This window comes from Ornithorhynchus anatinus, chromosome 1 (assembly GCF_004115215.2).
Source record: "Ornithorhynchus anatinus isolate Pmale09 chromosome 1, mOrnAna1.pri.v4, whole genome shotgun sequence".
NCBI classification, from domain to species: Eukaryota; Metazoa; Chordata; class Mammalia; order Monotremata; family Ornithorhynchidae; genus Ornithorhynchus; species Ornithorhynchus anatinus.
The window spans coordinates 186,103,064-186,120,915 of NC_041728.1; the positions used below are offsets into that span (position 1 = coordinate 186,103,064).

Genomic DNA, 17,852 nt, shown 5'->3' on the forward strand with positions numbered 1-17,852 from the left:
CTATTCTCCAGACCCTCTGACAGCCCCCCAAGAGGAAATGGGATTAGGCGAAAGGGCTTCCGGCTGGGAGGAAGAGAAGTCCCACCTAGGCAGAGCAGAATATTGAGGCATTCCCTCTCCTAGGAACCCCTAAAACTAAAGAAGGAGTGAGGGACCAACCTGATATTGAGTGCCCAAAGTGTGCAAAGTAAAATAATAACAATTACTGTGGTATTTGTTAAGCGCTTACTATATTGTACTCTTCCAAGCAGTACAGTGCTTTGTACACAGTAAGTACTCAATAAATTCGATTGAATGAATATGGGCCAGGTGCTGTATTCACCACCAGGATTGGTTATAAGCAAATCAGGTTGGAGAGAGTCCCTGTCCCACATGGGGCTCTCAGACTTAATCCCCATTTTACAGATGAGGAAACTGAGGCACAGAGAAGTTAAGTGACTTGCACAGCAGACAAATGGTGGCGCTGGAATTAGAAGCCAGGCCCTTCTGATTCCCATTCCTGTGCTTTATCCACTAGGCCACGCTGATTCTCCACTACTGAGTGCTTACTATGTTCAGAACACTGTACTGAGCAGAGAAGCAGCATGGAGTAGCCGATAGAGCACAGGCCCGGGAGTCAGAAGGCCATGGGTTCTACTCCCAGCTCTGCTACTTGTCTGCTGTGTGACCTTGGGTAAGTCACTTCACTTCTCTATGCCTCAGTTACCTCACCTGTAAAATGGGTATTGAGACTGTGAGCTCCAGCGTAGCTTAGTGGCAAAAGCAAGTTTTGGGAATCAGAGGACATGGGTTCTAATCCTGGATCTGCCACTTGTCTGCTGTGTGACCTTGGGCAAACCACTTAACTTCTCTATGCCTCAGATACCTTATCTGTAAAATGGGGCTTAAGACTGTCAGCCTCTTGTGGGACCACCTAATTATCTTGTAACTACCCCAGTGCTTAGAACAGAGCTTGGCACATTATAAGGGTTTAACAAATACCATAATAATAGTAATAAAAATAATAATAATGTGGAACAGTGACTGTGTCCCACCCTATTAGCTTGTATCCACCCAAGCAGTTAGTACAGTGCCTGGCACTAAGTAAGGGCTTAAAAAATACCACTAAGGAGAGTATAATAGTTAGTAGACACAATTCCTGTCCTCGAGAAGCTTCCAGTCATCTGTGTGCCGAGCACTGTACTGAAAGCTTGGGAGAAGACAATAGAGTTAGTGGATATGAAGGAGCTGACAGTCTACTGTTTGCCGAGCATTGGACTGAGCACTTGGGAGAGGACAACAGAGTTGATAAACATGATTCCTGCCCTCGAGGAGCCTACAGTTTAGCCAACGTAAGTGAAGTAGAGGAAAATCCATCAATCATATTTATTAAGCACTTACTGTATGAAGAGCACTGTACTGAGTACTTGAGAGAGTACAGTATAACAGAGTTGGTAGAAACAATCCCTGCCCACAATGAGCTTACACTCTAGGGGAGATATAGATATAAATGTATATGTAGATATATATATTTGTACTGTGGGGAGAATAAAGGGTGCAAATCCCAGCTCTGCCACCTGTCAGCTGTGTGACTGTGGGCAAATCACTTAACTTCTCTGTGTCTCAGTTACCTCATCTCTAAAATGGGGATTAAGACTGTGAGTCCCACGTGGGACAACCTGATTACCCTGTATCTACCCCAGTGCTTAGAACAGTGCTTTGCACATAGTAAGCGCTCAACAAATACCAACATTATTATTATTAAATCCAAGTGCAGAGGTGACACAAAAGGGATTTGGAGAAGAAGAAATGAGGACTTAGTTGGGAAAGGCTTCTTGAAGGAGATGGGTTTTTAATAAGACTTTGAAGATGGGAAGAGCGGTGGTCTGTTGGATACAAAAGGAGAGGGCCTTCCAAGCCATGGGGAGGTAGGTTGTGGGTGAGGGGGTCAGAGGTGAGATAGATGAGATGGAGATGCAGTGAGAAAGTTAGCATTAGAAGAGTGAAGTGTGTTGGTTGGGTTGTAGGAGGAGAGTAGCAAGCTGAGGTAGAAGAGCCTGGGCTTCGGAGTCAGAGGTCATAACAATAATAATAATGTTGGTATTTGTTAAATGCTTACTATGTGCAGAGCACTGTTCTAAGCGCTGGGGTAGACACAGGGGAATTAGCTTGTCCCACTTGGGGCCACAGTCTTAATTCCCATTTTACAGATGAGGTAACTGAGGCCCAGAGAAGTTAAGTGAGTTGCCCACAGTTACACAGCTGACAAGTGGCAGAGCCGGGATTTGAACCCATGACCTCTGACTCCAAAGCCCGTGCTCTTTCCACTGAGCCACGCTGCTTCTCCAGGTCATGAGTTCGACTCCCGGCTCTGCCACTTGTCAGCTGTGTGACTGTGGGCAAGTCACTTCACTTCTCTGTGCCTCAGTTCCCTCTTCTGTAAAATGGGGATTAACTGTGAGCCTCACGTGGGACAACCTGATTACCCTGTATCTACCCCAGCACTTAGAACAGTGTTCTGCACATAGTAAGCACTTAACAAATACCAACAAATACCAACATTATTATTAAGGGGGCAAGGTGACTGAGTGCTTTAAAGCCAATGATGAGGAGTTTCTGTTTCTACGTGGTGAGGAGTTTCTATATCTCCTCCCGGATTTCTCTCCTTCTTTCCAGGCTCACATCTCCTCCTGCTTGCAAGACATCTCTATTTGAATGTCCTTCTGTCACCTCAAATTTAACATGTCCAAAACAGAGCTCCTTATTTTCCCAGTCAAACCCTGTCCTCTCCTTGACTTTCCTATCGCTGTAGAAGGCATCACCATCCTTCCTGTCTCACAGACCCATAACCTTGGCTTTTCCTTGACTCCTCTCTCTCATTCAACCCACATATTTAATCCGTCACCAAATCCTGACAGTCCCACATTCGCAACATCGCTAAAATACACTCTTTCCTCTCCATCCAAACTGCTATCAAGTTAATACAGTCACTCATCCTATCCCACCTAGATTATTGCATCACCCTCTTGGCTGACCTTCCAATCTCCTGTCTCTCCCACTCCAGTCCATACTTCACTCCGCTACCCGGATTATCTTTCTACAAAAACGTTCAGGACATATCACCCCGCTCCTCAAAAAACTCCAGTGGTTGCCTATCCACCTCCACATCAAACAAAAAGTCCTCATCACTGGCTTTAAAGCACTCCACCACCTTGCCCCCTCCTACCTCTCCTCGCTTCTCTCCATCTATAACCCAGCCCGCACACTTCACCCCTCTCTAGTGCTAACCTTCTTACTGTGCCTCGATATTGCCTGTCTGGCCACCGACTCCTAGCTCACATCCTGCCTCTGGCCTGGAATGCTCTCTCTCCTCATATCCAACAGACAATTACTCTAACCCCTTCAAAGCCTTAATGAAGGCACATCTCCTCCAAGAGGCATTTCCAGACTAAGCCCCACTTTTCCTCATTTCCCACTCCCTTCTACATCGCCCTGACTTGCTCCCTTTGCTCATCCCTCCCCCAACCCCAGCCCCACAGCACTTATGTACATATCTGTAATTTTATTTATTTGTACTGATGTTTGTATCTGCCCCCACCCCCAGCCCCCAGGCCCCCATTCAAGAATGTGGGCAGGGAATGCCACTCTTTATTGTTGTACTTTCTCAAGCACTTAGTACAGTGCTCTGCACACAGTAAGCACTTAATAAATTTGAAATACAAAAAAATGAAATGTGCAGGTAGATGGGCAATTACTGGAGTTTGTTGGGGAGTGGGGAAACATGGACTGAACATTTCTGTAGAAAAATGATCTGGACAGGACTGGAGTGGGGAGAGACAGAAGGCAATGAGGTCATCAAAGAGAGATAGGATAAGTGTATGGATTAACATGGAAGCAGTTTGTATGGGGAGGAAAGCATGGATTTTAGCAACGTTGTGAATAGAATTGGCAGGATTTGGTGACAGATTGAATATGTCAGTTGAATGAAAGAAATGAGTCAAGGCTAATGCCAAGGCTATGGGCTTGTGAGGCAGGGAGGATGGTGGGGCTGTCTACAGTGATGGGAAAGTCACTTTTGTTATTATTTTGTTAATGAAATGTACATCGCCTTGATTCTATTTAGTTGCCATTGTTTTTACGAGATGTTCTTCCCCTTGACTCTGTTTATTGCCATTGTTCTTGTCTGTCCGTCTCCCCCGATTAGACTGTAAGCCCGTCAAATGGCAGGGACTGTCTCTATCTGTTGCCGACTTGTTCATTCCAAGCGCTTAGTACAGTGCTCTGCACATAGTAAGCACTCAATAAATACTATTGAATGAATGAATGAATGAAAGTCATGGGGAAGACAGGGTTTGGGTGGGAAGAGGAGGAGTTATGTTTTGTACATGTTAAATTTGAGGTGTCAGCAGGACATCCAGGTAGAGATGTCCTGAAGGCAGGAGGAAATGTGAGTCTGCAGGAAAAGGGAGAGATCAGAGTTGGAGAGGGAGATTTGGGAATCATCCACATAGACACGGGAGTTGAGGCCATGGTAGCTAATGAGTTCTCCATTGGAGTTGATGTAGATGGAGAATAGAAGGGGACCCAGAACTAAGCCCCGTGGGACTCCCACAGTTTTGGGGTGGAAGGCAGAAAAGGAGCCTACAAAAAAGATTGAGAATGAATAGCCAAAGAGATATAAGGAGAGGACAGTTTCAGTGAAGGCAAGGTTGGATAATGTTTCCAGGAGAAGGGGGTTGCCCACAGTTTCAAAGGCTGCTGAGAAGTCGAGGAGGATTAAGATGGAATAGAGGCCACAATGGATTTGGCAAGAAGGAGATCACTGGTGACCTTTGAGAGGGCAGTTTCTCTGAAGTGATGGAGGCAGAGACCAGATTGGAGGGGATGAAGGAGAGAGGAGGAAGTGGAGGCAGCAGGTGTAGACAACTTGCTCAAGAAGTTTGGAGAGGAATGGTAGAAGGGAGATGGGGTGAAAACTGGAGGGGCCTGTGGAGTTAAGGGAGGGCTTAACAGAAGCAAGGATGAGAAGCAGGGCAACCTGGGCTGAAACAGAATGGGGGAGAATTGGGCTCAGTCTGTCCTCAGTGGTGGGACAAAAGGGCTGGGAGCTGAGCCAGCCAGGAACACAAACTGTCCTGCTGTCTGCCCTCCCACTCTTGTTTCTGGGCCAGTGCCTGTACCTCCCCTCCCCTGACTTCCCCCCTCCCCACATTGTCCCAGCCCACCCACGGGGAGGGTCTCAGCCCACTCTGCCCGGCCCAGGCCCTGAGCCCTGCCCCATTGACAGCCTTATTGGGACCCTGAGGCTGCGGCCCAAGAGGCAGGGAGAGTGGCAAGGTGATGGAACACTCCCACCCCCTACCCAGCAGGGCCAGGCCCCTTCAGCTGCACCTGACGGCTGCCATTCCTCTGGGCGGTTGGACGTCTGCATCCTCCACCTGCAGCAGGGAGAGAGGAGCAGTATTCATTTTCCTTCCCCAGGAGGCCAGGAGGGCCTTCCCTAGCTTGGGAGAGTAAGGACTGGGCTCTGCCAGTGGAGAGAGGGGAGTGGGAGAGGGAGAGGGGCACAGGCTGGAGAAGGAAGGAAGGGAAGGGGAGAGAGGATGAGAGACAGGCTGCGGAAGAGGGGACAGGAGAGAGCCTGCCAATTCTGTTACACTGTAATAAGAAGAAGAAGAATGATATTTTTAAAGTGCTTGCTATGTACTGGCACTTCATTCATTCAATTCATTCAATTGCATTTATTGAGCATTTACTGTGTGCAGAGCACTGTACTAAGCACTTGGAAAGTACAATTTGGTAACAGATAGAGACAATCCCTATGCAACAGTGGGTTCACAGTCTCGAAGGGGGAGACAGACAATAAAACAAGCAGACAGGCATCAATAACAGTAAGATAGATAAATAAAATTATAGGTATATACACAGCATTAATAAAAAAAAGAATAATAAATATGTACAAATATACACAAGTGCTGTGGGGCGGGGAAGGGGGTAGAGCAGAGGGAGGGAGTAGGGGCAGGGTGGATACAAGCAAATCAAGTTTGACTCTGTCCCTTTCCCATGTGGGGTTCAAAGTTTCAATCCTCATTTTACAGATGAGGTAACTGAGGCCCAGAGAACTGCAGTGATTTGCCCAAGGTCACACAGCCTTGCCCAAGGTCACACAGCTGACAAGTGGTGAAGCTGGGATTAGAACCTATGACCTTCTGACTCCCAGGCCTGTGCTCTATCCACTCTGCCATGCTCCCAAGTACTTAGAATAGTGCTTGACACATAGTAAGCAATTAACAAATACCAATTAAAAAAAGAGAGAAAGGATAGAAAAGGGTGTCTCTTCCCTGGAATACAGGTTGTCATCATCATCACTGTCATCATCATCAGTACTTATTGAGTGCCTACTATGTGCAGAGCACTGTCCAAGGCACCCGAAGGCAGAAGGCCTAGTTTTTACCCTGGAGGAGTCTGTCCCTGAATGGGGGAGGTCGGCGGACTTAAATTGTTAAATTGTGCAAAGGGGAAATAGAAGGGACAATGGTGCCCTGAGCCCTCTTCAGCCCCTTTCAGCCCCCCTCAGCCCTACTCAGGCCCCTCTGTTTCCCCCTTCAACCTTCTCAGTCCCACTCAGGGCCCTCACTTTCCCCCCTCAGCCCCACTCACTTCCCCCAATTAGACCCCTTCAGTCCCCACCCCACCCCAGCCCCCTCAGCCTCGCTCAGTCCCCTCCCTCAGTTTCTCCCCTCAGCCCTGCTTACTTCCCCACCTCAGACCCCTTCAGTTTCCCCATCCTCCGCTTTCCCCCTCAGCTACCTCAGCCTCCTCAGCCCCTCTCAGTTCCCCCTGCTCAGACCCCTCAGTTTTCCCACAGAGCCCCGCAGTTGGCCCGAGAGTAGGCCGAGCACAGCGGCTCCCTGGAGGGGACTGGGCACAGTGAATGAAGGCCATGAGTTCTGCCTTGGCCTAGCTGCAGGGGGGCTTTTGGTCAAGGTTTCTGCCCTGAGAAGTAGCCCTCAGGGTCCAGGCTTCTGGCCCAGAGTGGGGCATAGACAGCCACAGGGAGAAAGGAAAAGGGCAGTCGACATCCCTGACGCCTCAGCTCACCTCCCTCAGTCCTCTGGAATAATAATAACAATAATAAGTCTGGTATTTGTTGAGTGCTTACTACGTGCCAGAATTGTACTAAGCATTGGGGTGGATACAAGCAAATTGGGTTGGACATAGTCCTGTCCCACATGGGGCTCACAGTCTCAATCCCCATTTTACAGATGAGGTAACAACTTCTCTGTTGTTAAGTGACTTGCCCAAAGTCACACAGCAGACAAGTGGCAGAGTTAGGATTAGAACCCATGACATTCTGACTTCCAGGCCCTTGCTCTATTCACTGTGTCATGCTGCTTCCCAGAAGCCCCTCACCTACACCAAAATCCAATCAGCAGCCCCCATAGGGTACCCCCAAATGTACCCTCTTGAACAGGACTCTGTCTTCTTCTTCTCTTTGTGGTTTTCCAAGAGGAAGAAAGCTGGGTGGGAGTGCGGGAGGGGGGCCAGGAAGATGGGGAGGGAGCCCCAGCTTCTTGGGCAGCTGGCTGGGGGGAGGGCCCCAGTTTCCTCCTCTTCGGGTCCCATTTGGGTGGTATCCCTGGCCAGCAGGGCCCAAATGCCCATTACCTTCACTGGGAGACCCTTGTGGGCCTGGGGGAGACCGGCTAGGGAGAGTAGACAGGCTCCGCTGGGTTTCCTCTCCAGGCTGGGACACCCACTAGGTCCCCGGGAGAAGGGGCTCCTGGCTGCATCCCCAGAAGAAGGCAGCCCCCATCTCCCTCCATCTGGCTGGCTGGACTTCCCATGGTGAATTCCGGTCTGGGCTTCAGACCACAGCTCTGACATGGGCCCCTAAAGGGCTGGCCCCACGCAATGGCCAAGGGGGCGCGCCCTTACCAGGGTGCTGGCCACGCTGTCACTGTTGCTGTCACTGTCCTCGTGAATGATCAGGCTGTACCATTTCCTTCCCCTGATGTCGTGGTCCACATGGATGGCGGTGCCGTGGGCCTGGAGCAAGAAGCCCAGCCGCTGGTGCTCGGACCCCAGCCGCAGCAGAGAGTAGGGAGAGGGGTCCTGGGGAGAGGAAACACTCTGAGTGGGGAGCACCGGACCCATGCAGACTGTGCCAGGGTAGGGGTCCCTGGGAGACCCCCAATCTCATATCTCAGGAACAGGACAATGACCCTGGGATCCAGGGGGTTCATTGTCTAAGCTCTTCTGCTCTGGGCACCTAGGTCAGCCAGCAGAGGCTCTCCAGAGAATGGGGAGATGGGAGGGACCAGAGCTCCTGTGGAGCTGGGCTGGGGGAGCTGGGGGAAGGGGTTGGAGGGGGCACTAGAAGAGGAGGTGCAAAGCTGCTCTTCCCCAGACAAATGGGTCCAATATCTAAAATCCAAACCATAAAGGGGAATTTGTACCTTATTTTCCCTAGACAGAAAGGAGACCAAAGTCCTTTCTGCCCTCCCCACCCCTACCTCCTTCCAAGCCTTGAATAAGCACTGTACTGCAAGTGGAGGGGGCAGGGAGTCCCGGTGCCCTCCCCAGGAGACATTGGCCTGCTTGGCCTTTTCTGAACCTCAGGCTAGGGAACAAGGTTCTGGAGGAGCACCTCCAAAGCATTATTAAGGTCACATCTGCTCCAAGAAGCTTTCGGGGACTGAGCCCTCTTTTCCCCAGCTCCTTCTCCTTTCTGCGTCATCTCTGCACCTGGATCTGTGACCTTTGGGCATATAGTATTCACCTCACCTTTGACCTAAAGCACTTATATCCTTATATATAAATTCTATACTATAAATTATTTATATTAAAATCTGTCTCCTGCTCTAAAGTGTAAATTCATCATGGGCAGGGAACATATCTGCCGACTCTACTGCTCCACCACTTCTGCTGCATGACCTTGGGCAAGTCACGTCACTTCTCTATGCCTCAGTTACCTTATCTGGAAAATGGGGGTTGAGACTGTGAGCCCCATGTGGGACAGGGACTGTGTCCAACCCGAATTGCTTATATCCACTCCAGCCTTTAGTACAGTGCCTGGCACACAGTAAGCACTTAAAAAATACCATCATTATTATTATTATTTAGTACAGGACTCTGCACATAGTAAGTGCTCAATAAATACCACTGTTGGAACAATTGAACGGGGAGCAGCTTTCTCCTTAGCTGGGCCATTGTCTGCTCCTCACCCTGAGCTGAGCATCTTTAGGGGCCCAGGCTACATGGGGCTACAGATCCTTTGGCCAAACAGGACAGGGATGGTTGAGGCCCCACCTGCACCAACCCCACCCCTGGGTCACTGGTCCAGCTCCCACTCACCTGGAAGGGGGCGATGGGTTCTGGGAACAGCAGAGGGTCTTGATAACTCTGCAAGGTGACACGCGTCTTGCCATCCACCAGGTTCAGGACCTGCAGGAGGCTCTCTCTGGGACCCAGCCTGACCCTGGAGGTTTGCTGCAGAAAGAGGGAGAGCCTCATCCAAGCCATACCGGCGACACATTCGGACCACACCCGAGCCATATCTGGGCCGAGCTGCAGCCACATCCAGGCCATGTCCAGGCCACGTCCAAGCCATAACTGGGCCTCATTCAGGCCCCACCAGAGTCATGTCCAGCCCCCACATGAGCCATCCCCAGGCCACACTGGGGCCAAGTCTGGGCCCCACTACAGCCTCTTCTGGGCTACTGCCAGGCCCCGCCACAGCCGCATTTCATCCACGACATGGCTCATGTCTGGGCCCCACTTGAGCCACGCCACAGCAACCACCCTTAGAGAGCTGACCTCCGCCACAGCAGGTCCAACCGGCAGGCCCAGAGCCCGGCCGGCCCAGCAAATAGAGTGTCCGCTGAACCTGGAGAAGTGGTGGCCCCAAGAGGCTGGCCTGCCTGCCTGCCTGCCTGCCTGGATCTGGGGGCGTTTGGCCTCCTTCCGCCCCATCCGCTCAGCTATTGCCGCTGCCAGGATGGCCAGAGGGCTGCAGGGCTGAGGGGCTGGAGAGCTGGGGAGTTGGGGGGTTGGGAGGTTGGAGGCTGGGGGGCTGGAGGGCAGGGAGGACTGGAGGGCTGGGGGCTGGAGGGCTGAAGGGCTGGAGCGTTGCCTAGCCCAGGCCTCTGGCCCTTTAGTGGAGCCAGCCGGGGCTGGGCATCCCAGGCTTGGGCATATGCACTCACATTCACTTTTATCTCGACGACGGCTGCCACAGCGAAGGCCAGGGCCGCCAGGATCATGCCGACCACCATCTTCCTGATGGGCCTGTGGGGAGAGAGAGGGACCTGCTGGGGAAGATGAGGCAAGGCAGCTGATCCACAATTCCCCTTGGCCACCCTGCCTTCAGCCCCATGGCGTGGGCCGACCCACCATCAGCGGTGGTCATATTTACAGAATGTCTACTGTGGGCCAAGCACTGGAAGCGTATTTACCAATTCTATTCTATTGTCCTCTCCCAGGCACTCTGTACAGAGTTCTGCACACAGTAAGCACTCAATATATACCACTGATTGATTGATTGACAGTCCTTGCCCTCAAGGAGCTGTTGGTCTAATATGTGCAGAGCACTGTACTGTCTGGGAGAGTGGACAGTAGAGCTAATAGACATGGGCCCTGCCCTCCTGGGGCTTACAATCTACTGTGTGCAGAGCACTGAGAAGCAACATGGCCTAGTGGAAAGAGATTGGGCCTGGGGTCAGAGGACCTGGGTTTTAATCCTGTCTCTGCCAATTGCCTCCTGCGTGACCTGAGATGTCACTTCACTTCCCTAATTTTCAGTTTCCTCCTCTGTAAAATGGGGATTTGACACCTGTTCTACTTCCTACATAGACTATGAGCCCATGTGGGGCAGGAACTCTGTCCAACATGATTAACTTGTATCTACCCCATCGCTTAGAACAGTGCTTGACACACAGTAGGCTTGTACCAAATGCCATCATTGTCATCACCACTGTAGTGAAGCCCTGTACTGAGCACAATAGAGCTAGTAGACATGGTTCCTGCCCTCAAGGGGCTTATAGTCTCCTGCATAGAGCACTGTAATGAGCATTTGGGAGAGCACAATAGAGGAGAAGATACGTTCCCGGCCCTCAAAGGGCTTACAACTATTGAGGGCAGGGCACTGGCCAGGTGGATAGAGCATGGGCCTGGGAGTCAGGTTCTAATCCTGGCTCCACCATTTGTCAGCTGTGTGACCTTGGATGAGTCACTTAACTTCTCTGTGCTTCAGTTACCTCATCTGTAAAATGGGGATTAAGACTATGAGCCCCATTTGGGACAGGGACTGGGTCCAAACTGATGGGCTTGTATTTACCCCAGCGCAAAGAGCAGTGTTTGACACATTGTAAGCACTTAACAAATACCATAATTACTATTATTATTAGGAGAGGACAATACAGCTACTAGACTTGGTCCCCTACCCTCCAGGAGTCTAGCCAAAATCCTAGGCCCAAATTTAGCACCAAGGCCTGGAGTCTTTGACCAGACAAAAGCCCCAGTGGGATCTGCCTCGCTTCCAGGGGACTCTGTAATCCCCAAAGCCCTCGGGGACCACACCCACAGGACCACTGCTCACACCCCCTAAGAGAGGGAGAGGCCCAAGGCAGGTTCCCATGGGCTGGCCTGAGCCTGGCCCGTCCAGATCTGACCTGTGAGAGCCCTTCCTGGGCCGGGATTGGCCCTCCACATCTCCCTTGGACCGCCACACCTGGCCTCTTCTAGGAAGCCCTCCCTGCAGAGGTGGGAACAGGAGCTGTGTCCATCTCCCAGAACACAAGCCCTCCTCGCACAACCGCACCCCACCGCGCCCTCTGTGCCCTCTGCTCCTGCACTCCTGCCACTGCCCTGGCCAAACCCAGGAACGGGGCCACCCTCCACCTCTGCACCATCTACTTCGGGAGGAGAAGCAGTCTGGAGGTTGCCAGTGGGGAGCTGGCCTGGCCCAGCCCGGGGGGGGGGGGGGGGGGACGCACAGGAGGCAGGGGTGGTGGAGGGGGAAGCTGAGGAACTGGCTGAGTCTCACCCAGGTGAATTTGCCTTTCTTTGGCTGAGCAAAAGTTCCTTCCAGGAAACGGAAACTTTTCACCCGAGAAACAAGGTGGCCCAGTGAGAGGAGCCCAGGCCTGGGAGTAAGAGGACCAGGTTCTAATTCTGGGTCTGCCACATGACTGCTGTGTGACCTTGGGCTAGTCACTTCACTTCTCTGTGCCTCAGTTCCCTCATCTGTAAAATGGGGATTAAGACTGTGAGCCCCACGTGGGACAACCTGATTCCCCTATGTCTACCCCAGCGCTTAGAACAGTGCTCGGCACATAGTAAGCGCTTAACAAATACCAACATTATTAACATTATTATTCTCTGTGTCTCAGTCCCTCACCTGTAAAATGGGGATTCGATGCCTGATACTATTATTCTTATTCTTCTTATTAATTATAATTGTGGTATTTGTTGAGCACTTACTCTGTGCCAGGTACTGTACTAAGCTCTACAGTGGATACAAGCAAATTGGGTTGGACACAGTCTCTGTTCCATATGGGACTCACATTCTTAATTCTCATTTTACAGATGAGGCAAATGAGGCACAGAGAAGTGAAGTGAGTTGCCCAGGGACACACAGCAGTCAAGTGGTGAATTCAGATTAGAACCCACATCCTTCTGACTCCCAGGCCCAGGCTTTATCCACTAGACCATGCTGCTTCATTATTAGTACAGTATTTGTTAAGCACTTACTAAGTGTCAAACACTGTTCTAAGTGCTGGGGTAGATGCAAGTTAATCAGGTTGGAAACAGTCGCTGTCCCACTTGAGGCTCAAAATCTAACTAGGAGGGAGTAGGATTTAATCTCTATTTTACAGTTGGGGATACTGAGGCACAGGGAAGTTGAGGGACTTGAGGGAATTGAGTCACAGAGCAAGCAATTGGAAGAGATGGGATTAGAAGCCAGGTCCTCTGACTCCCAGGCCGGGGTTCTTTCCACTGTGAGCCCCGAATGGAACCTGATCATCTTGTATCTACTCCAGTGCTTAGTACAGTGGTTGGCACATAGTAAACGCTAAACAAATATCACTATTACTGTTATTATTATTATTTTTATGGGCACATGAGGAAATCTCCATGAGGGCAGGGGCCGCAAAGTTTTTCTAGAGGTTTAGACGCTCTGAAGATTAGAGGAAATGCAGAACGACCTGAGGAAGCTGAGCTACTGGGTTAATAATAATAATAATAATAATGGTATTTTTTAAGCCCTTACTATGCACTAAGCACTGTCTAAGCATTGGGGTAGATACAAGGTAATCAAGTTGTCCCACGTGGGGCTCATAGTCTTAATCCCCATTTTACAGATGAGGTAACTGAGGCACAGAGAAGTTAAGTGACTTTCCCAAAGTCACACAGCTAATAAGTGGCAGAGCTGGGATTAGAGCCCTTGACCTTCTGACTCCCAAAGCCCGAGCTCCTTCCACTAAGCCGTGTTGCATCTTCCTGGGCAGTGAGGACCAGGGAGGGCCGATTTCAGCTCTTCAGCAAGGGCCTCTTGGGGGCCCTGGGCCCCCGCATACTCTCCAATCTTTGATAACTGTCCTTCGCGATGTCTCTGTTCACCTGACAGACAGTTACTCTCCTCGCTTTCAAAACCTTACTGAAGGCACATCTCCTCCACAAAGCCTTCTCTGACTGAGCCTTCCTTTCCTCTTCTCCCACTCCCTTCTGCATCACCCTGGCTTGCTCCCTTTATTCACCTCCCCTTCCAGACTTTCAGCACTGATGTACATATTTGTGATTTTAATTATATTAATGCCTGTCTCCCCCTCTAAACTGCAAGCTTGTGATGGGGGGGGGGATTCTGACAGTTTATTGTTATATTTGACTTAGCTCTGCACACAGTAAGTGCTCAATAAATACGACTGACTGACTGACTCAGTGGCTCTTTGGGGCAGAGCACAACCAATGCAAGTACCAAGCCTGGCCTGCTCCCTGCTCTCAAGGAGCTTCAGCTCTAAGAGAGGAGATGGGCAGACTTAAACTCTCTACCACATAACCACTGGGTGGTTGGGAGATTTCCATCAGTGGCCTGTTCTTGTGTACTTAGCACTTGTGTACTTGGCACTTGTGTACTTAGCATGGTACTTCTACCCTAACCTCCCCTCTGTCCATGTTTACTCTGGTATGGTTGAGGATTTATTTGGATCACTCTGCTTGAGAATACTTTTGTGTCATCTCCCCTACTAAGAGTCGACACTACCATGGGCAGGGAACTCATCCTTTCCTTGTTTTAGAACTACCCAAATGCTTAGTCCAGTGCCCTGCCCACAGTAGGAAGTGTGAAAACAAAGCAGTCTGGCCCTTGCATTAGTCCCTTCTCTTCAGACTGTCCCCTCTGAGCTGTTTTGCCTCTAGGCCCACTTGATTGCCTCCTTTCGGACCCTCCAACCTCCTGTCTCTCCCCACTTCAGTCTATACTTCATTCTGCTGACCAGATTATCTTTCTACAGAAACGTCACCCCCCTCCTCAAAAATCTCCAGTAGTTGTCTATCAACCTCTATATCAAACAAAAACTCCTCTCTACTGGCTTCAAAGCTCTCCATCACCTTGCCCCCTCTTACCTCACCTCCCTACTCTCCTTCTCCAGCCCAGCCTGCACACTCCGCTTCTCTGCCACTAACCTCCTCATTGTGCCTCATTCTCATCTGTCCTACCGTTGACCCCTGGCCCACGTCCTACCTCTGGCCTGGAATGCCTTCCCTCCTCATATCCACCAAACTAGCATACTTCCCCCCTTCAAAGCCCTACTGAAAACTCATCTCCTCCAGTAAGCTTTCCCAGACTGAGCCCCCATTTTCCTCTAATCCTCCTCCCCTCCCCATCGCCCCTACTCCCTCCCTCTGCTCTACCCCCTCCCTACCCCACAGCCCTTGTGTATATATGTACATATTTATTATTCTATTTATTTTATTAATGATGCATATATATCTATATTTCTATTTATTTATATTGATGTTATTGATGCCTGTCTACTTGTTTTGTTTCGTTTTGTTTTATTGTCTGTCTCCCCCCTTCTAGACTGTGAGCCCGTTGTTGGGTAGGGATTGTCTCTATTTGTTGGCCAATTGTACTTTCCAAGCATTTAGTACAGTGCTCTGCACACAGTAAGCGCTCAGGAAATACAGTTGAATGAATGAATAACCTTCTTGCTAAAGTGAACAAGAGAAACTGGTGACTAGAGTCTCTAGGTGTGGAAGAATACCACAAGATAGAACATTTTGGGCCTTTAGACTTGTACTCCATTTTGTCTGACCAAGTCACTATTTGCTCAAAGCGGACACAGCATACAGCCTCCTTTCCTTTTTTTATCCTATCCAGTTGTCTGTTTTATTGGGAAATTTGGTACATCTAGATATTGAGATAGGATGAAGCCAGGTCAGGATCCCTGACCTGCTTCTTGGTAGTGTTTCTCCACTGGACACCTATAATGGACAGAACCAAGCAGGGCCGAGCAATTAGCCCGAGTAGAAATTTACTGCTGTTTGTCTTAAGGTATATATCACGTACTGTGGTCTTTGATCACATGTGAAGCTCAGATGCTGTACCAACTGCAAATCAAGAAACTCTGCATTGCTTGGAACTGAGTTGGCCTTGACTAGTAGAGGAAATGCAACCTGTCAACCACTGCTTCCTACTAGCACGGGTAGCAGTGAACTTGCCTCTGACATACCCACTTAAACACAACACAGAGCCTGTGAAGTTTTCTTCAACAGAACTCATTAAATGCTTTTATTTCTTCTCTTCCTTCACCTCCCTTTTCTCCTCCTCCTCCTGCTCCTCCTTCTCTTCCTGTTCCTGCTCTTCCTCCTCCTCCTGCTTCACCTCCTATGACAATGACGACTACTCCTCTATTTCCTGGACCAAGAGTGAGGGAATCAGATTGGCCTAGTGAAAAGAGCCTAGACCTGGGAGTCAGAGGACCTGAGTTTTAACCCCGGTTCCTCCACTGGCCTGCTGTGTGACCTTGGGCAAGTCACTTTACTTCCCTGGGCCTCAGTTCTCTCACCTGCCATATAGGGATTCAATCCCTGTTCTCCCTTCTACTTAGACTGTGAGGCCTCTGTGGGACCTTTATCCACCCAAGTGCTTAGTACAGTGCTGGGCACATAGTAAGAACTTAACAAATACCATTATGATTATGATTGTGAGTATGATGATTACAGGGAGAGGAAGCGTAATTCATCTCTGACGAGTTGGGCTCTGAGGCTGATGGTAGCTGCCCTCCCTGGTTTGTGGAGAGCAGGCTGGGAGACTGGCTCCCCCCGGACAGTGGAAAGGCAAGGCGGCCTCCGCTGGCCACTGAACACTTACGTTAACTTGATTCTGCAGGCTTTGATCAGGGGGTAGATTCCCAGCTCAAACGTCGGAATAAGAATAAGCATCAAAAAGGCGTTAAGCATCTGTGGCACCAGAGAAGCAGGCTCAGAATGTGCCCTTCCAACCAGCTACTAGTTTACCCTCCAGATTTCACTGGGCCCAACTCCGTGCTGGGCCGGCCTGTGAAGGATGATCCTCTCTCCCTCCCCGAGCCCACCCTTCTCATCCCTCCAGGGCCGGTCGGCCCAGCAGCCGGCAAAGTGAGACTGTCCAACAATCAAGCAGTTTGGCTGGCGGGCAGGGCAGGAGGCTCAGAGGTGGAGGGAGGTAAGGAGGGAAAGAAGAGAGAGGGGCCAGGGCCTTGGAGGTGCAGCCCACTCCCTTCTTACCTGGACCTGGTCGGGCTTAATCACAAACAGGCCCTGAAACAACAGAACTGGAGAGTTAACGGCACCATTTTAGCCTGATCATGAGTGTGAGAAGCAGCGTGGCCTAGTGGAAAGACCATGGGCCAGGAAGTCAGAGGACCTGGACTCTAATCTTGGCTCTGATGCTTATTATTAATAATAATAATAGTGGTATTTATTAAGCTCTTACTCTGTGCCAAGCACTGTTCTAAGCACTGGAGTAGATATAAGGCAAACATGTTGACACAGTCCATGTCCCTCATGGGGCTCACAATCTTGATCCCCACTTTACAGACGAGGTAACTGAGGCAAAGAGAAGTTAAGCAACTTGCCCAGAGTCATAGCCGAGATTAGAACCCATGACCTCTGACTCCCAGGCCCACAGTCTTTAAACTAGGCCATGATGCTTTCCTGATGGGTGACATTGGAAAAATCGCTTTACCTCTCTGTGCTTCTACTTGGATGTCCTGCCGTCCCCTCAAACTTAACATGTCTAAAACAGAACTCCTTATTTTCCCACCCGAACCCTGTCCTTCCTGACATTCCCATCACTTTAGACCGCACCGCCATCCTTCCCATCTCACAAGTCTGTAACTTTGGCATTATTCTTTCATTCATAATGATGGCATTTGTTAAGCGCTTACTATGAGAAGTATTATATTATTGTTATAGAGAAGCAGTGTGGCTCAGTGGAAAGAGCACAGGCTTGGAAGTAAGAGGTCATGGGTTCATATCCCGGCTCAGCCGCTTGTCACCTGTGTGACTTTGGGCAAATCACTTAACTTCTCTGTGCCTCAGTTACCTCATCTGTAAAATGGAGATTAAGACTGTGAGCCCCATGTGGGACAACCTGAACATCTTGTATCCTCTCCAGCACTTTGCACATAGTAAGCACTTAACAAATGCCATCATTATTATTATTATTATGTGGGAGCTGGGATTAGAACCCATGACCTTTGACTCCCAAGGCCGTGCTCTTTCTACTGAGCCATGCTGCTTCTCGTATTTATTGAGTGCTTACTGTGTACAGAGTACTGTGCTAAGCGCTTAGAAAGTACAATTTGGCAACAGATAGAGTCAATCCC

General features: G+C 50.0%; 1 protein-coding gene across 1 annotated transcript in view; it reads right to left on the bottom strand.

Annotated features, from left to right (window-relative positions):
* Positions 1-17,852, bottom strand: part of LOC103168083 (solute carrier family 15 member 2-like) — a 102,142-nt gene that overhangs the window by 14,072 nt on the left and 70,218 nt on the right. The window contains exons 13-18 of the mRNA XM_039910084.1: positions 16,750-16,782; positions 16,355-16,443; positions 10,188-10,269; positions 9,337-9,471; positions 7,918-8,094; positions 5,371-5,417 (exon numbers count right to left, since the gene is read on the bottom strand). Coding sequence (XP_039766018.1) covers positions 5,371-5,417; positions 7,918-8,094; positions 9,337-9,471; positions 10,188-10,269; positions 16,355-16,443; positions 16,750-16,782 — 563 coding nt within the window. The remainder of the gene's footprint in view (positions 1-5,370; positions 5,418-7,917; positions 8,095-9,336; positions 9,472-10,187; positions 10,270-16,354; positions 16,444-16,749; positions 16,783-17,852) is intronic.